We start from the raw sequence: 20,629 nt of genomic DNA on the forward strand, positions 1-20,629 counted from the left end.
AATAATATTTATAAAGACTAGATGACTACACTAAATAAAAGATCTTGAGTCCATTTCTTCAAACTTGCAATTTACTTATTCAATGATAAACTTGCTAATGGAGATGCTCACCACCTAACTATAGGGTTTGTAGAAAATACAACCCTAAGCTAAGAGGCCCTAAAAAAAAAGATGGTCAGAAAATAGAAAGCTAAAATAAAAACTCACACATAAAACTACACATGGTAGGATACCATTGAATCAATGCATGATTCAAACTAAGGGGGAGTAGAGGGGCAAATCAACAAATCAGGAAGAAAAAAATAAATTTATCCATACACCATACTTAAAAACTATTCTTCCATAGAACCATTCATAACTCTCCTCTAACAGTAAACTCCTCTAAAATAGGTCACAATCCTTCACAAAATACCTCTATTTCAACACCCAAATCCTTTTAATCTAGATTATGTACACAAAGATGCTTCCCCAAGTAGGTTCTTACCTTCCTCAACTTCACACATGGCTTTCTCTCATCTAATTGAGAGATCCTAAACCACCTTGACGTAACAAACATGAACAAAAAAAAAACATGAAAATCAAAGCATTCGTGAACAATGGAAGAGAAACAACCATAGAGGACATACATATGTAAATTTAGTGGGGAAAAAATTAATTAATAAACTAATTAGTAGAAATAATAATAGCATATTTTTAAAAATAAAATAAAAAAGTAAATAAGGATTCTTGTAATAAGGAATCCAAAACATCACTTGGAGATTAATGCATAAGTTAGTAGGATATTTGGAAGGAATGAAAAGTTAATGAAGATGAGTTATAAATTTTATAATTTTCATAACTATCTCATCGGTGAACCTAGACATGAGATGTGGTCAATTAAGAAATTATATTTATTCAAAATAGAGACATATATGAAAAAGAACCCTAATAAAGAATTTGGATAATCAATTTAGATTATAAGCTAGTTCAATTTCATAACTAAATTATCTATCTAGATTAATGGTGTTCTTTGTTGAAATAATTATGGTGTGGTTTAATCTCCTTATTTGAAAAATGATAAGGTATCACCACAAATTATGCATGTTCAACATACAAGTAGGATATTAAATTATCTTCTATATATTCTTATCAAAATTGTATAAAAGAATCATCAAGCCTATAACTCGCTTAAGATGATTGTTGATCTTCTATAAATTTAAATGTACAACCTTAACTATTTAGGATATAAGTGTAGTGGGTCAAATGTACTCAGCATTAAGTGTGAGCCTTTATCTTAAAAAAAATATGAGTGTTAGCAAGTCATTACGCATTTTTTTATGTTTAATAAAAAAATAGGTATATTTTTGTAGCTCTTAGTTGAGATTAATAGGGAAATGTCTATTTTAGTGTATCACCCTTTGAATTTTAGTCATTTACATTTCTACATTCCTCCCCTTTTCTTGGATAGATTTAGGCTTAAGCTAGAATAGACACCTAGAACTTTTTTGATAAATCACTCCCAAGTCTAGAAGACTTTACATATTTTGATTCCCTACATGTAGGTTATTGCAAGATAAATCTAAGCATCGACAAAATCTCTTTTCTTAAAATGTAGTCCTACCTCAAATTTTACTAAAGCTTACACTATCATGCATGCTGATGGGCAACTTGGGAGAGCTTCCTCTACTACCCTGCTAAGTCTTCTCCTAATTTAATCCACCTCTTCTTCCATCCATTTTTCCTTTCCCTCTAGCACTCTTTTTTTGTCATCTATTTAGATTCACCTCAACCTTTAACTCATATTGGCATGTGTTGTTAATGGTGTAGAGTCACAACATACCCATCTCTTCATATATGCCAAGTCACATGTGATTGACATAATTTGCCACCTTTATTAGTCTAAATCATGATACCCAAATAAGAAAATGTTAGTTATATGTATAATTATTTAGTGTACTCTTTTATACCAACCTTCTAGTGTTGTAGGTCCTGTGGCTTATTTAGTGAATCCAATGAGTAGTCCTTGGTAGGAACATAGCCTTCAATCCCATGACCATTTCTCCTAGTGTTTGGTCTTCTTATTGTGATTCCTCACTTTTTGAGATTGTATCTCCTTCCATCAAAATGTTGAATAGCTTTTAAACTTTGTTTAGGTTATTGTAACCTTTTGTGAGTCAAATGTGTCTTTCAACTTGAATAACCCCTCCATCTTCATGATTCAATTAATCAACTCCTCTAGATGTAACATTAAGAAAAAAATGATACCTCTATCCATGCACCTCACCTAATCCTTGATATGACCCTCAACAACATCTTAAAAGTTGCATCAACACTCTACCACTTTTGCATGATACTACTCTCTTTCCTCTTCTCTTTGCTTCTCCTCTAAGTTGCTAAGTCATATTGTTAAAAAAACTAAATCTAACGATCTCATTAACATCTTGTTTAATAGTATAGTGACCTCATCCAATCTTCCAAACACATTATATACACCAACTTAGCCAACACCAATGCTTTTGGATGGCATTGTTGACTATAGGTTAAAAATATTTGTTAGTGTAGCTATAGGAAACATCACACACAAATAAATTCACTTGGATATAGAAGGTTTTGCTCTAATGTCACTTAATGTAGCACAAAGTTTAAGAGTCCAAAGAATGACTATCAAATCAAACAACTTGGTAAAAAAAACACAACAATGCAAGAAATGTAAATAAAATGGAAGAACTCAAAAGTCTTATTATTTTTTATTGACAATAATTAGTACATGACACACAACCTAAAATATTGCACAAGGCCTAAACATCAATATCATACTAATATTTTGTAGTTCAAAATATAAGCTTTTCCTAGAGTAATCAATGACTATAAAGAGAATAGGGATATGTATAGTTACATACAAAAGGGCATGAAAACACATCACAACTCCTAAAGAAAGGGACGACCTCCTAATTCAATGCACATCCCTAGAGTTTACCAATATTTATTTAAGGGGCTATAAACAACCCAAATTCCTCAAGACATGTTGCAACAATTTGAGATCCAAGGCCTTCATTACAACATGATAAGTTAAAGCCAAACTAGATCATGGCCTCAATTGATTTACCTCCTACACACTCAACAAGAAGATGAGGAGAGAAGTATACACAAAAGAGAAAAAAAAATCTCCATTCAATCATAAATGAAGAAACATGATTGAGGATTGTAACTAGAGAAAAACACAAGAATCACACACGAACTCAAGTGACATTCACACCGAGCCAAGTCCCATCATGTCAAGGAAACATCTAGAAATCACCGAGATCACTCACAAGAAAGGCACGCTCCAACTCACGACTCCAACTCATTGCACCAAGAGAGAAACCTACAAAAACAAAGAAAATAAAAAATAAAAAATATATTTTGATTATTTCAAGAATGTTACAAAGTCAAGGATTCTCTTACATTAAGATAGATCACATAGTGGTTAATATAATTGCTATAATATAGTAGTTACTAAAATATAAAGTAAAGAAAAGGCACTTGAATGGTAATTATTTTGTTGTGAACCAAATTTCAATGTTGTTACAATACTTACGAATGCAAGAAAAATGGTTTAAAACCATTAAGCAAGTCAAAATTAGTTTTGACAATTGGGTTTATAACATTGATATTCCTAAGGTTTAAATTCACACAAACTAAATGCAAGTTCCTCTAGGAAAAGATCGAAGAAAGCTTAACCTTCCTATGAATTGGAGGAATGGTGAGAACTCAAGTAGGGAATCAAAAACACCATATGGTAAGAACTCAAAAGGGATCAAATATGTTATGTAAGGGGACATTGAAATCTTACTCTTCCTCCTCCTAACTATGTAATACAAGATAATATTAAAGTTTTAGGAGACATTCAAATAGGTAACCTAGGAGATTTGTTTAAATTGACTAGCTAAGAATGAAAATCTAAATAATGATTAGGAAATAAGTAGGAAGTTTTGGTTCCAACCAACATTTTATGAGAATGTGGATAATGATGAATGCTTAACTGGAAAAAAAGCAAAGTGTACCTTACACCCTTTATTCAATACTCAAATAAACAAACCATCACCCAAGTTTATAGTAAAGGATTCTAAAGATATTGTTGAGTCTAGGTAGTAGGTCTAAACATACACTTTGAGCTGCAAGATTTGGGCTACAATTAAAAAGCTCATGTAGTTATTTTTAATTGGATGATCAACCTTCTCTATGGTGACAAAACCAAAGTACCTAGAATAATTATGCCTCGAAAGCCCTCACTTAAGAGTTGTTTGAAGAACAATTTAAAGAGATACTTAGTTAGCCACCCATACGAAATAGAAAATAATTTCAATTGTTTCAACAAGAAAATTGCACTGTGCCTAAAAATAGAGCCAAGTACTTGAGTCTCCTACACTATGTAGATTTAATGTGTGATTATACCAAAGTTCCTCTTGTTGGTGTTAAGACTTAAAAGTTCTCAATGCTTGCACTAGAAATGACTGAAGCTCTTCTCTATGTCATAAGTGATTGATACTCTCTACGAAGCTCTTCCCTCTCTAAACAATCTTTGAAAGATTAAAATAGAAGCCTAATGTTTTCAACATTTTCTCTCAATTCTTGTGTATGAAAGTGAAAACCTTATTCTTGGTTTTGGACATGATTCCGAATGTTGTGATGAATACAATTTTGTGGAATTTATTCTTCTTGATCTCACAATGAGCTTATAAAGGTATTGAGGATTAGTTGAAACCCTAGGCCATTTTCTTGTGTAAAGGCAACTAGGCTCAATCTGAAACCTTGTCCAACAAATTTTAATAGTACACAAGTGACTTAAAATTCCTAGTATTATATAAAGTTAATTTTGATAGTAACACTTGTTTGGAACCCTAGAGTTTTATTTGTAATCCTTTTACTTAGTTGGGTGGAAACATAAGGATATAAAATTTCCTTGGAGGTTTTATTGACACCTTGAAGTCTCTATAGATGCTAAACTCTACATATTTTGATTCCACCTCTGTTTTAGTTAAGCTTAGATGTTCAAATGCGCATTCCCTAAAATATGATTTTTGACGATGAGGCTGGAGCTCAATATTCCTTTTTACTATGTATCCATAAAAGTTGTGTTCAATCTTCCTTAATCTAAGAGCACCTATGGGCTGACAATGCACTTAGATAGGAAAAGATAATTATGTTTTAGGGCTCTTTCTCTACAACCCTCGTGATTATTTCTCTGTCATGGTTTGGGTTTAATTTGAACTGATTCTCTTACACTATTGGATCAATTCTAGTGATCGCATTCCATGGGATTTATATCCAGTATGGATTATTTTAACCGCTACTCTTTTGTGACGAAGAAGTTAATGTCCATGAATGAAGATCTATTTGTATATGTTGTTCTAGGGACTATGATGTAATGAATTAAAAGTGATTTGACTTGTTCTTATTTGATTCTTGTAAGTCGAGTAACCCATATTGTGGTAGTTAAGATGTTAGTGTGATGTTTTATTGACGTTTGATGTTTTGTTGAATATATTTTGTTTGAGAAATTTGATTGCAAAAGGTTGAGGTGACAATGGGTTTAGTCTTGTGCGCATGTAATGTAGGCACTAACATCATCCCTATAATTCCTCAAGCATTCTGCAATGTTTCGACATTTGACATCAAACAAAATGGTATCTCTATCTCACTTGGGACAAACAAAATGGTATCGTTCTTAGGTCTATGAATTCATATGGGTAACAAGTCCAATTCCAATATTGCCAATAATATATAGGTGTCAAGGTGATGATGAGTCATCTTGATAGGCATTGAATGTTGCTATTTTATTTGTAGATCTAAGTCATAAATTGAATAATTGTATTCATAGGTCTATTTAATATTCTATTATAACTGAATAAAATGTAGTGGACACAACGACTTTGTTGTGTATTGATGTATCACAATGGTGACAAGTAGTTGAAAGTTGTGTATCCTTTAGAAGGAGATTGTAAGATAACGTTTCCTAGAAAAAAAACTTATCATTATTAATGGCACAATAGCTTTATATTAGGGGAGAGGGACAAGTAGTAGTTGTTTGGGGTCGAATAGTTGTACACTCACTTGTGCTTATAATATCTAGTCTTGCCACATATTTATACTATATATTGTAAAGAAATAAAGCACTTGTAAATAAAAAAATTACTAAATGTTAGTCAAAATGGACCAATAATTGAACACAAGAGAACCTATAAATGTTATATAAAAAAGACATAAATACATTATTAACAAGTGAAATAAATCATTTTTTGTTTCAAATAAAATATCATAGCTATCCACTATAAGTGTCATTTATAAAATAAGATTTTCATTTAAACAAGTATTGTTATCATAGTGAAAAAATATTGTTCTTATTTGTACAACTATTGGTATAGCAATGTATATGCATTGGAGTATTTAATATTAATAATTTGTCTTATCACAAATATAAAAGGTGAACACCTTGTTTTTTTCCATGAAATGTGAGAGATGTGAGAGATTGTCCAAAGGTTTTAGTATTCAATGATTGGTCCCTTTGTGTTCAATATAGTTGTATTTTATATGATAATATGTTGTTTTCATAACAACACATAATTTTTTGTTTTCAACTATTGGTCCTTTGGTATTGGATATAAAAGTTAGAGATAACACACATTTATGATTACTAATAAATATTTGGTCCATTTAAGTTACATATAAATCAATTTTAAATAAAAATACGATATTATACTAAATTACAGATGATATTTTTTTATTCAACTACTAGGGATTTTTAGATTAAGTTTTGGTCAAGTCTTTAAAAAATCTTTTTTTGGACACTTCGCACTAAACGTGTTATTTTAACAAGTTGAGTGATAATCATGCCTTCAAACCTTAGTTGTAGTTAAGTGTCCATTTTACATTTATAAAAAAACAGAGGTCTTACAATATTCCGTGTGACGACTACATGTTGACAAAATTGTCCCTCGTCCCTAATGAAAGTTAAATTTGTAAGATGAGATATTGATCCTTGATGAAAGTATTTATTAAAAATTGTTTCCATTGACATTTGTGAATATGACTAAAATGATTGTGATCTAAGTTGGATTTGTAATATGAGATTGATCCTTAATGAACGGATTTATTGCTGAAAATTGTTTCCATTGGCAATTGAGATTGTGACAAGAATGGTAATTGTTAACTACCATCTAGATTCTATTATAGATGCAATCATGTTAGCACTAATCATGTTAGTGCTATTCTAGAGATTTGGAAAGATTAGTTGAGACTTATGATGGTATAGACTTTTAACAATTGTCAAGGAAAAAGGCACATCAGGAGATGTGTTCTTTAGAAGAAGAAGAAGAAGAAAGAATTTTAACGTCCATGAGGCTAAGAATAGCCTATGGGACAATCTGATCAAGCTGAATCAGTTTTTTAAAGTCTGATCTCTGCTTATTCACGCTGATGATGAGAGCACCCATCTTCACGATATGCTCCTCGCTGAACAGGTTATACCATGTGCTGGCAGTTAGGAAATTGGCAAACTTCTCCCAGATGACTTTAAGTGCTTCACACTCCAAGATAAAATGTTTTTCAGTTTCCATGCTCCCGCTGACACAAAACGGGCAAACTCTTTCTTCCCAAATCTCTTTTGGCCTTTTCCACCGGTCTCACACCGAAGTTGGTGAGAGTTGGTTCTAAGCTGTGCGATTAGAATTTTAGCCTTCCATGATATATTAGACCCTATATAGACTTTTTGAAGATGATCATAATTGGGGTTGAACTCATTAATATAGTATTGTTTCTTCCTTCCTAACCCAATACTCCAATTTTTCTTGTAAAACTTTTCCATAACGAAGACCTTTATCTCCTTGTTGTTTGTGGGGCATGAGTTCAAAAAAATATCCCATTTTTTCAACCATTTGATGTTTTGTTTCATCCACGTCTTCTTCCTTTTGCACAAAGTGTCATTGACAACAACCTTAGGCCATCTATCTTCTCCCATTTGCTCGGTTCTTTTTAAATAGCTAATGAGACGCACCATAGCAGCTGCCTCAATAGGGGCAGCACCCGTTTCACTTAACATGATATCATATGGGACCGTGCTTTTAATTTTGAACTTACTTGTGATCAAACGTTTTTGAATTCTCTCAATTTGCTTCCATTGAGAATCTAAGGTACTGTTGGCCCAAACTTCACAACCATATAGAATAACTGGCAACACCAAAAGCCTAAAAAGTGTTTGGATGGTTTTCCAATCCCAAAGCTTAGCCTCTCTGCATCTATTTTGAAGTGCATAGAGTGCCCTCTAGCCGCCTAGAGTTCTCTTCTTCCTGCAACCTTCCCAACTAAGACTCTTGTTGAAATCAATTCCAAGGTATTTGTAATCTGCAACTTCTTCAAGAATGCTACCTTCAAACTAAAACTTATGTTGCTCTTGTTTCCTTCTACTTGAGCAAACCATGATTTTCATCTTGCTGATATTAACTTGCATTCCCACAATATTGCAAAAGCGCTCAAGGGCAAATAAGTGCTCTTGCAAACCAAGGGCAGAATTAGCAAGCAAAATGAGGTCATCAGCATAAAGGAGCAGCCTTATCACAAATTCACCCAATTGAATACCATCACCATTCTGCATGTTTAACCATTCTTCAAGTTTGTCAATGTATAAGCCAAACAAGGTAGGGGAAAGAGGACACCCTTGTTTGACACCAATATCACTCCTAAAACTAGTTGAAATGTCATCAGGAGTTCTGATTTTCATTTTAACCTCCTCATAAAGCCTATGAACAACAGCGCTAAGATGAGCCGGAATACCAAGCTCTTCCATTCTGTGCCACAGTTTGTCACATGGGACTGTGTCAAAAACTTTTTTGAAATCAACAAAGCAATAGAAGACATCTTCCTTTTTCTCCCAGGTTTTTTCGATGATGTGTCTCAAAGTAATACCGTGATCAACTATGGAATGTTTAGGTCTGAAACCAGCTTGGCCTTTTGCACGTTTATGATTTTCTTCTACCCATTTGCTGATTCTATTTTCTATCATGCTGCCAAATAACTTAGCAAACAAATGATTGATCATTATAGTCCTATAGTTGGAGGGGTTATTGACATCTCCACTTTTGAAAAGAGGTATAGCAAGACTTGTAGTCCAATCTTTAGGAAACCCATGAGGAATGATGTTATCGAATATTTTTGCAATATGAGGGGCAAGGACTTTCATGCCCCACTTGAGAAACTCTGCTTGAAGTCCACCTAAGTTTTTAGCTTTACCAACACCAATTTCTTAATACCCAATTCAATTTCTTGCACAGTGAAAGGATTAGTAGAAATGTTGACCAAGGGTGGGGGAGCCACCTCCAAATCATGTTCATAAAGTTGCCTAGCATAATCAAACCATTGAGTGGTTGTGATACTATTGTCAATCTGTTTCTTTTTTGATTGCAGCTCTTTCCAAAAAAGTTTGGGATTATATTTGCTAAGAAAAATTAACTCTTACCTCCTAGTACACATAAAATCGGCTTTCTTTTTCTTTAAAATTTGCTTGTAAGCTTTGATGTGAGTCTCTTTATTATTTGGCTCTTTATTATTTGGCTTTCTTAAACCTCTTCTAGCCATTTTGCATTCCTCATCAAACCAAGCATTCATCGGGAAACAATTTGTCTCAGATTTTTTGTTTTTTGTTCTTTTGCATTTTGAGAGGGCCACATGGATCAGATTTGTTAACTTATGACTGTTGAGATCATGAAATGTCTTTTTATCCCATTTAAGAAGTCTCTCCAAAGCAGCCTGGAAGATACAAGCATTTTCTTGCGTCAAAAAAATTTTGCCCTTTGAATGTTGTTGTAGGGAAGGTTGATTTTTTTCCACATAATACCTCTTTTCTGCCCAAACAATACTTAAATAGATCGGTTTGTGATATGATTTGAGGTCCCATAAATGTTCACCAATCACCATATCTTCGATTTTTTCACATAGGCTATGCGAACAAACAACGTAGTCAACCACACTTGCCCCATTGTAAGTGTTGCAAGTGAAATTGCTGGAATTTGTCCATCTAATCAGACCATTACAGATAATTAAGTCAAACATGCCACAGAGAGTAAGCAACTCTTCCCCAAATTGGTTGCAATCATTGGTGTCTTCTGACACTCTCTCCCATTGATGATTTTCTTCTTCTAGGAGCCAAATAGGATTACAATCATCTTTACAGCTAAAGATGAAAGCCTGTTCACTTGCAGTTCTAGCATTGAAATCCCCCACAAGGAGGACCTCGCCAAGCTCAGAGAACACATCAATATCTTTTTTTTGGGCAGCAAAAGGGTCTTTGCTGTCAAGACCACATTTCTTGTAAGTTTTGGAGACCTGCGGAGCAAAATAACATGCTACAATCCTAATAAAATTGTAATTTTCTGAGATCTTAAACCATAAAAACTGTTTATTGGAGTCCTCTTTTTCAAGCTGAATGAGACGCCCTTCTTTTTCTTTCACTAACACCAATATCCCACCATGACCCTTGCCATTGCTAGCTGCTTTGTTCCACACTGTCATTTTTGAATAACCTTCGAACATGGGAGTTTTACAACCTTTGTGTTCATGAGTCTCAACAAGACAAATAACGTCTCTACCTTCCGCAATAGGCCCTAACCTAGGCCCACGTCTCCAAGGGTAGCCTCTACAGTTCCAACAAATAACTTACTAAATAGTTGGCTGCATAGCCCATTACACACTTCTTTTAGGGATCATGTGGTCAGTCACAGTTAATTGCTACCCAGCTAGTTGTTGCTCTAGAAACATATAAAAATAAATCTTTGAACTCCACAAGACTAAACATTGGGACAGTCAGCCTTACCATCTTTGCCATCTTTGACTTTTGCAATTCAGTCCTTTTTTCTATACAAAAAAATGACCCCATTGACAAGAACAACAATAATGAGGTCGTCCTTACTGGAATGACCCAAGATCCAAGATTGCTATCTAAAGTAGGAATGCTTTATTTGAGGATCTGATGAACTTGAAAAGAGGAATCATCATGTGGTTAAGATAATTGTTATAATGAAAACTCGGTGTTGCTGTAATTCTTAGAAAACCAATGCAAACGATAAAAAAATACTTCAATTACAGACTCTGAAAACTTTGTCTCTAATAATAATAAACAGATTATAAAAAGGCATATATTATGATTCTTTCATTTTCTTAAAACAAACTTGTAGTATTTATCTGTCCACCCTATCTCTCGTTTCAGCTAAAGCTTCTTTAGGCGTCTTTCATTGATAATGGGACTATTGCATTAATTTGTTCGCACATGTTATGCACATATCCATCAAACTGATTGTCATTACACTCACTTAGATCGACAAAAAGGTATCCTACTACATTCAGTAAGAAAAAAATGAAGATATCTGTATGAAATGGATCGAAAACCAGTGTTGCATCTGGTGAACCAAATCTCCACACTTAGCCTCAACCTAACCACTAATATCTTGCTTAAATTTGTGTATTTCTTAAAGAATAAAAACAAAAAATGAAGCCACTCAAAAAGGTAAATAAGTTCAAGATTTTTAGACCATTTCATTAATTATTTTAAAATAAATAATAGTTAGCAAAACAAAAAGATGTAAAAGAATAGATATTTACAAAATCATTTTATAACCTGCTGAGAGAATGAAGTGATTGGATAGGGAAGGTACAAATTATGTTGCTTGTTTACGAATGCTTCTTTTTTCTATCCATAGTTCTTAAGTTCTTATGCAACTGTAGTGACCAACCTATCAGAAAGAGGACAAGCACAGTTGCAAAGGATACCCAAAACTTAAAAATCCATGAAGGCATTGGCATGGGGTAAAGACCTGTTCAAACACAAATAGGTTCATAGTCACTCACAAACCATTTCAAAAGATCTCATGTATAGGCACGGTCACCTTTAAAAAAGAATGATAACAGAAAAGACATGGAATAAACGGATAAAGAATATTACCATGTCCAAACTTAATGCAAATTAATAGCTCCACAATACAGATGGCAAGAGAGAGCCAACAAAACGTCCCCACCTTCTTTATTGATTTTCTGCAATCATCCAAAATGTTATGGTTTCAGTTCACAGTGTGAAAAATAAATAATTAGTGAAAATTCATTTGTTCGAACTATTTGATTGATTTATCTTTTAGGGTATTATTTACCAAATCTTATATGCAGGCATATACTGAAGGTCTCTATGCCTACTCAGAGGAAAAGCCACTCTTCAGGTTTGAAAGTATGTGGTTAACATCCAGAATTTTAGGATAGGGTTAGCAATGGTGGCCAGAAATTCCAACCTGCCAGAGCCAGTGTAATTCCACAGAAACGAAATGCCTATCCAAAGATGCATACACTCCTGGATTGTCAATTCCTTTGGCAATATTTGTTGACGAGCAGAGGTGGAAACTGTATCTGTCAGAGCCACAGTATCATTCCACAAAAGATATACCTCTCCAAAAATGCATACATTACCAGATTGTCAATTCCTTTGGCCACATTTCTCGGCAAGCAGAGCAGGTGGAAGCTTTATTAGCAGCCCTTCAAAGAAGGATAAGGGAAGATGAATTTACTGAATCTATGGCCATAGAAGAGCACAGATTAATCTCCAAATTGGCCATTCTGTCCTAGAGAAGAGCTGTATTAGAGGTAATGCTCCTGTAGGAGACTCCAATATTGCTTTTTTCCACAAATCTACCTTAAACATGCAGCAGATAAATACATTGCCAACCATAAAAGACAGCAATAGTAATTAATTATGTTCCTAGATTGAGATATACTGGAACATGCAACAAAATACTTCAAAGATTGTTCAGTAAAAAAATTAAAACAGAAGTACTTCACACACATCCTCACTAATAAAATATCCAATCTAGATGCTATTACAGCTCAAAAAGAAATGCTTCAAAATATTCCAACACTCCTGAATGAAAAGGATAATAGTACTTTATTCAAGCTTGTAATTGAGGAATAGATGGGCTGGTGTAGCTGGTTGATTATCACACCTCCAGAAAGGAAAATCATGATTGGATTATGAAGTAACTTCCAAAATTACCACAAAATACTCAACATCTAAGAGCAAAGCTCACCAACAGAAGAATCCTCTTGGGCAAGAATAGAGAAATGAAACTGAGGGGAAAAATAGCAATGGAAAGTGTACCAAGGCTTCTGGATATTCAGCCAGCTAAACACAAACCCAAAAATGGAGAATGCTGTAAAAGGTCCAAACTCAGCCACTTCTTATAGACAAGATTCTATGAAAAACTTAACAACTACTGCCCTCTAAAAAGATGTTGGGTTTGTTGTTTGCTCAAACTGTATGGGAGGCAAAGAAATCATTAAACATCTTTTCTTACAATGCCCATTAGTGAGAGAATTCAACAAGCAAGGAATCTAGTTTTGTATCCACTATCTTTATTAGCTCAAAGAAAAGATAAATTGCTAAAAATTTGGTATAGAATGGCCATGAATCCAAATTCAAAGCAATTCCAAAGCTTGATCAGATTGGCTACAGAGGTTTGTATGTGGAATATTTGGTATGAGAGGAACAAAACAACCCTCAAAAATAAGAACCTCAAGGGATCATATCCTCATGTTGGCACAAAATAACATCATAGAAACTGCCATAAGACTCAAAGACTTGTAAATATACTTCTAATCCCTACCATAAAATAAATGACTTCAAGATCACATCATAACATGAAAAGATCCAACCCATTATAAATGGCAACATGTCTAGGGCCAGTACTTGAAAGAATGTGATCGGCTTGAGCAAGGATGGATCAAGGATAGTTTTGATGGTGCTTCAAGGGACAATGCTCCACAATTGGATGGGTACTCACCCACTCTTCTATTACAACCACCTTGGCCAGCAGCCCAAAAATCTAGCAAAGCTTCTCAATGTTGATGTTGGATCATCCTTGTTCTTCATTAAGGTTACAAACTCAAGTGATAAGAAGGGCTCTCAAATAATCAACGAAATGATACAAAATAGCAAATAACCAAGATAAAATTAACATTGGAACTGAAGCCAATTCTTAACAATATTTGTAAAAGCCTCACAAAATTTGACCCCTATATAATCCTTGCTGTTCCTAAAATCCCCTATTTGTTTTCTCCTAACTGAGCCCTACACCTACTTCGCTACATTTCCTTTAATGATTTATGTGATTTAAATATAAAATTAGCGTTTAATCACCACCTATCCTTAGCAATTAGCAATTAGCAATTTGCATTCTTTTATTAACAAAATTGTGTATCTCCTGATGCATTGACACACCACTCACAATTACTATGGCACTTCTATTTTTTACCCAAAAAGTTTCAATGATGTGACAAATTCCATTTAATCTCTATTTAAATGGTTGTGTCGTAGCTTCACTGATGGTGGCTTGTGAAGTAATGGTGTCTTCTATTGAACATTCAAAATCTAATTCTCGAAATCTTAAAGACTTCATACAGCTTCAGTGGGGCTTGAAACCTATGTTACCCAGAGTTTCCGGGACGGGGACAGGGGTACATGTTTCCGAGACAGTAATTTTTTTTGCCAATTTTGGGGACAGTTAGGGGACGACTATATAAAAATAGGAAAAAATTAAAATATATAGGGAAATTTAAAATACTCATATGTAAACATGGATAAAGCATACACATATACATTATAGAACCTGAACATATAAGAACTAGCAGAGTTCTTATGCCAAATTTGTGTTAAATTGAGAGTCAAAGTCAAATTGCTTATAAAATTCACTGTCAAAATTCATTGTCAATATGCAGAATTTATGGGGACATCCCCTAGGAGTCCCCTGTCCCCGGGGCGTCCCCTAGGAATCCCCTATCCCCAGGACATCCCCGAGACGGGGACACCTGAAAAAAATACAAGGGACGTGTCCCCTGGTAACATAGCTTGAAACCTCTTCCACCTCTTCCATCTCTTTAGGGAACTTACAATGTTACAAAATATTTCTCATTCAATGATATTAATGGTCAAATCCAACGTTTATTTAGGGTTAACATCATCAAAATAGATAAATAACAATTGTGTCACCTTAACACCCACACCTTGAATTGGAATTAAAATGCATCCAATTCACCTCGTGGATTCTCCAAGGTTCAATTTTCTTAAATCAAAATTGTCCATGTAAATCCATGGATGTATTTGGCTGATTCAAAATTCAAAAGATTGAACCCAAGATAAATCCATGGCAATTCCAATAGCTTTGAGTACTTTTTTGGTCTTAAATTTCAATCAATCAACCTAAAAACCTAACTCTAAACACTAAATTTAACCTCAAAACAACTTAAAAACACAAAATTTAAACTCAAAACAACTCAAAAACACAAAATCAAAATATAGCCCTTCCTCTAATTTGTATAAGATTAGATAGAACATTAATAAAAGGCGCACACACACAATTAACATATAATTGCTACATATCTCATAATGTTTATACTCATATATAGTTTCATTGTCAAAGCAAAATAAAATACACTAATAGAATCACAGCTATCAAAAATATTTTCACTGTTATCTTGCAATTGGGGTTCTAGATCATCAAAATTCTTTGAAGAGCCAAGATAGTTGGATTGAATGACCACCGACTCTCAAAACCAAACGAAGATGTAGTATAGGATCCTCCTCCTATGTCAAAATTCTCAACAATGGTATTGAGATGTGTGAATACATTTATGGATACATCAATCACTTATCTCAAATTGCACATCCTAAAGTCTACTAGGCCCCTTTCATGTAATCAATGGAGGAATGTCACAAGAGATGAAAATTGGAATAAACATATACACGGTCCTTTGCCAACTTATTATATCATTTCTAAGTTCAAAATTATGAAGGACTTGGTGTTGCAAAAGAAAAGTGATAAATTGTGAAAATGACATTTACTATGAAAATTATAAAATTTTGAAAATGACTTTGCCCCCAAACCCCTTCGCCCATTGTTTTCTATGTTTGATGCAATCATTGCCATGTATTTAATTTTTAGCGGTTTACACTTTACTTAGCATGCCAAAGTTTTTATTTGTAGTTCTTATACATATTCCTTATACATCATTTTATAACTAATATTTCAAGTATTATATGTATTTTGGATCATTGTTAATAATTTCCACAAAACTGTAAAAATAAAATAAGCAAAAAAGTGAAGGGCAGCAAGGACTGCGAGATTAATAGCAGGTCCTTCTCAGTCATTCCTCCCTTTGCCACGAAGGCAAATAGGATCCCACTACGAGGGAGACAACGCGAATTGGAGACAAAACCAAGATACCGACACCTCAGCCAGGCATCAGAGTATAGCACAACAACGAAACATGTGGCATCAACAGATACAGAGACAAGATGAGAGGAAGGTGAACCAGAGTCAAGGTGCTTGAGGAAATAAGCAAAACAAAACCAAATCACAAAGGAACCCTAGATCTCAGAAGGATTGGGAGTAGAATCCGAAATCGAACCAAGGGCATAGGAGGGAGCTAGGTAGGATTGGTCACTGTCAAGCTTGTATTTTGAAATCCAAAATCCTTGGATCGGCATGGGCTCATTTGCAAAGCTTCGCATTCTTTGCCAGATGGTGTGGCAAACACTGCTCGATGGATAGGATTGCAGAATGGTGGGTTGATACATTCAAAGGATGGGTGAGTATCATATCTCTTGACCATGAATTTTTCATTATTAAATGCATAGATGAATTTCTAAAGCATGAGATCATATCGTAAGCCCTTATTTTTTAAAAGTTTTAATTTCTGCTACATGGATTGGGAAACAAACTTTGATCCCAACAAACAATTTATCAAGAAAATGCCCAAATGGATAAAACTAAAAAAAATGTCGTCGAAATATTGGAGCATGGAAGCCCTTAGCAAGATTGGAGAACAATGGGGATCATTCATTAGGGTGGAGGAAGATTTTTTCTTTGGTAAGATAGGATAGAAGTGAAAATTTGTATAAATGTAGATAGGGACCTAAAAACCCTAGATACTTTGGAAATTATTACGGCAAAAGGAAGATGGATTCAATTGGGCAGAATTTGGGGCAAATCCCTCTAGGGGGAGATGTATTCTTGGGCCAGGGTTTCAAAGTAATTGTTCATCTCGTATGCAATGTCACCCCTCGTCATTCAAAGCTTCATCTCAGACCCCCAATCTAGATACAAATGCTATGGCATTAAAGATAAAGATTAGGTCAAAGGGGAAATCTGCGGAATTGACACCCACGGAACTAGTGGTCCCTGAGGATTGCCCTAAAAAGAGGGGAATAGATATCTATCATTCACACCCTAAAATAGATACTCTAGATCCAATGTGCTTTGAGAGTCTGAAACCTATAATATTAGGGCAATAGGAAAATGAATTAATCCAATTGTTGGAAGAGACCATAGAACTTCAAAGGGATATCAATCTAAAACTCCAGGTTATTTCAAATGGCGAAACCCTTCCAAATGCCTTGAATTATGACAAAGAACCCCAAAAAATTCTAATCCCAAAGGAGCATGGTTTAGGGTATTAGGAGATAGAAGGGGAAATTGTGGAACATGTGCCTAATATTTTTTATAGCAATTGGACTACCGGTCCATCAAAGGTGGAGGTAGATAATATTGAAATCAAGGAGATTGAATAATCGGAAATAAATAGTGTGTGAATTCCTTGAAATTATTGAACAATATGGTAGAAGTGAACTAGAGCTCGAATCAACCACAAATTTGGATTCAAAGAAACAAGCTCTCTTATAGGAACTATTGGAGGGAGGATAATGTGAGAATCGAGAGAATGACCTCTTATTCAAAGTGTAGAGCAAACAGGGAATGAGACAAGCAAACAGATGGAGATGGAAAAGCTAGGAATCCACCAAATTCCATCATCCAAAGTTAAACTGGATTGTGGGAACAATCCAAATAAGAAGGTGGGTAGGAAATCTCTCCAAGAAATCAAAGCAAAGATATGGTGGTAGAGGATCAGCTCAAGATTACCGCTCTTTTTTAATCGGGGAAGGGAAACCCCTTTCGCCAGGGGCCATGATGCTCCTATCATGGAATGTTAGGGGCTTAAATGCCCATAACAAGAGGTGCTTGGTCAGGCGGAGGGTGTGCTTGACCAAGGCTCTTATAATATTATTACGAGAAACTAAACTATCAGTCATAGAAATGGAATTGTTCACAAGAGGATTCAAGATTGGATTCAATAATCAATGGATCAATTGGGTCTTTATTTGTATTTCCAATCCCAGGTTTTCAGTTCTAGTCAACGGTTCTCGCGAGGGTTTCTTCGAATCATCCAAAGAATTGAGGCAAGGAGATCCCCTCTCGCCTTCCTATTCATCATCATGGCAGAGGCCCTTGGTAGGGCAATAAGGAATATGCAAACATTGGGTTTGATTGAACGGATTAAGGTGACCAGCAACATACAAGCCATCACACATCAGCAATTTGTAGATGACACACCACTTTGTAGATGATACACCAAGGTTCGGGTCAACAGATTAATCAAGCAAAATCATAGGCATTCTTCCTTTCAACCTCTCCTAGTTTGGAAACCGATATATTGAGCATCCTCAACTTTAAGAAGGGGACCCTACCTTGGTCTTACCTAAAGCTTCCTTTAGATAAAGGACTGAGGAATACCAAGTTGTGGGATCCCCTTAAAGGGAAAATGGAGAAGAGGCTTATTTCTTGGAAAGGTCAATGGCTCTCTTGGGCCGAAAGGATCATCATGCTTAAGACTGTGATTTCATCCTTGCCTATATACTTACTCTCTTTCCTTGCTCTCACCTTTAGAGTAAATCATTTTTTAGTGCAGATGATGAGAAGGTTTTTTTGGTAGGGCTTGGCAAAAAAAGACAAAATTGTCCTCATCTCCTGTGAGAAAGTGTGCAAGCCTAAGGAATTTAGGGGGGTGGGTTTGAGGAATCTATTGTGGCAAAATAAGGTGTTTGGGGCCAAAATTGTATGGAGATTGTATAAGGAAACACAACTTAAATGGTCAAGGATACTACAGGATAAAAGTCTCAACAACAATAACCCAACATATATTCTTAGGATTGCCAATCATCCTAAAGGGTGAAGGCTTTGGAATTTTCTACTAAACTGCAGATTGGTAATCTCAAAATATGTCACTTGGGACTCTTGGAAGGGGTATTCAAGCATAGACAGTAAAATTGAAGTCAATCAGACCAAGGACTTTATCAAGAGGCACTGGGGCAACATGGTTAAGGACCATGTAGTTGTCTTTCAAAATAACCCTGCATTGGGTTGGAAATGGAGAGATATGGATTCACTCCCCTTGCCAGAGATAACATTATATAGGTAATGAATGTTATCTTAGATAAAAGGATTGTTTTCAAAAGTGGTGTGGATAGACTTATATGTGCAGGACCAAAGAATGGCATCTTCAATGCCAAAGATGGTTATAAGGTGGTGCGGGTTTTGAAGAACGGGTCGAATCAAACATCCCAACCCAACTATGTTAGAGAAAACATTGTCTTCCAAAGGTTGGAGTATTCACCTAGGCCGCTATCAAAAGGAGAATTGTGACAATCGAGAAATTTAGAAAGATGGGTTTTGTAGGACCCCATAAGTGTGTGCTCTACAAAAATGAAGAAGAATTTGTGGATCATTTTCTTTTGGGCTGTCCCGTTGTGCAAAAATGTTGGATATGGTTATGCGCAAAATTAGGGTGGATAATTGCCCTGCCAAATGATATCATGAGTTTGTTTAAAGGTTGGCCAATCATGTCAGGGGTGGGACTTTTTGGAGGTCTGTGGTTGTCAAGTCCCTCTCTACTCATGTAGGAGATTTGGAAAGAAAAGAACCATAGGATATTCAAAGATAAAAAAATGTGCATTGCTTCTTTCCAAAACAAAGTGGAAGCGGCAGTGGTTGAAGTGGTTAACAATAGAGCCAAGGGTCTCACAAATCGGTAAAGCATATTCATAGATTGGCATGGGAAAATGAGGTTCAATTGGTTTGGTCTCCACATTCCTCCTTTTGTGGGGATCAAAGAAAATGAAACTTCAAATGCTAGAAGCATGGCTAGATGGCAATCTCCCAAATTTGGGTGGTTCAAATTAAATTTTGATGGAGCCTCACATGTGAACCATGGTCCTTTAGGTGCTAGCTGCATCATCAAAATGCAGGATAGGGAGATTGTTGGCAGGTTGGTTGTGCCATTGAACGAGGACTCCAACAATGTGGCAAAACTCAATGCATTCACTCAAGGCCTATAATTTTGTAAAGATCTTGAGATTGACGGACTTAAAATTGAAGGGGACTCAACCATATCCATCAATGTTGTCAGAGAATGATCTACTCCTAATTAGAGACTTAATGCAATGGTGGAGAGAATATTGGAGCTCTTGAAATTTTTCAAGGAATACACCTTGAATCACCTTTATAGAGAAGCTAACACGGAAGCATATGCTCTAGCTAATTTGACAGCAAAGAGCAATGCTTTTGGAGCAATTGGGCCTCCATCGAATCAATGTGATCTTGGCTCCTAATCATTTCTTTATAAGGAGAGTTGGCATTGAAGGTGATTTGACATCTTAGGGCAAGTCTCGAATTCGGATCTGATAACATCATTTCCCTTTATGGTTAATGGATTCTGTGCGAAGTATAATCTTCTAACGATAGCTACAATCCTA

The 20,629-nt window shown here is 35.2% G+C and overlaps 1 protein-coding gene across 8 annotated transcripts in view; it reads right to left on the reverse strand.

The window, feature by feature from the left end:
* Positions 1-2,951: 2,951 nt before the first annotated feature.
* The window catches only part of LOC131051009 (CDP-diacylglycerol--serine O-phosphatidyltransferase 1), a 94,084-nt gene continuing 76,406 nt past the window's right edge, over positions 2,952-20,629 (reverse strand). For 4 of the 8 annotated variants that reach the window (XM_057985340.2, XM_057985343.2, XM_057985341.2 and 1 more), the window contains exons 12-13: positions 11,948-12,036; positions 11,518-11,819 (exon numbers count right to left, since the gene is read on the reverse strand). In XM_057985340.2, the coding sequence (XP_057841323.1) occupies positions 11,677-11,819; positions 11,948-12,036 (232 nt within the window). In that variant the 3' untranslated portion in view covers positions 11,518-11,676. The other 4 variants (XM_057985345.2, XM_057985344.2, XM_057985346.2 and 1 more) reach the window with 4 other exon arrangements.

The sequence above is a fragment of the Cryptomeria japonica genome, chromosome 6, assembly GCF_030272615.1.
Source record: "Cryptomeria japonica chromosome 6, Sugi_1.0, whole genome shotgun sequence".
Lineage (NCBI taxonomy): Eukaryota > Viridiplantae > Streptophyta > Pinopsida > Cupressales > Cupressaceae > Cryptomeria > Cryptomeria japonica.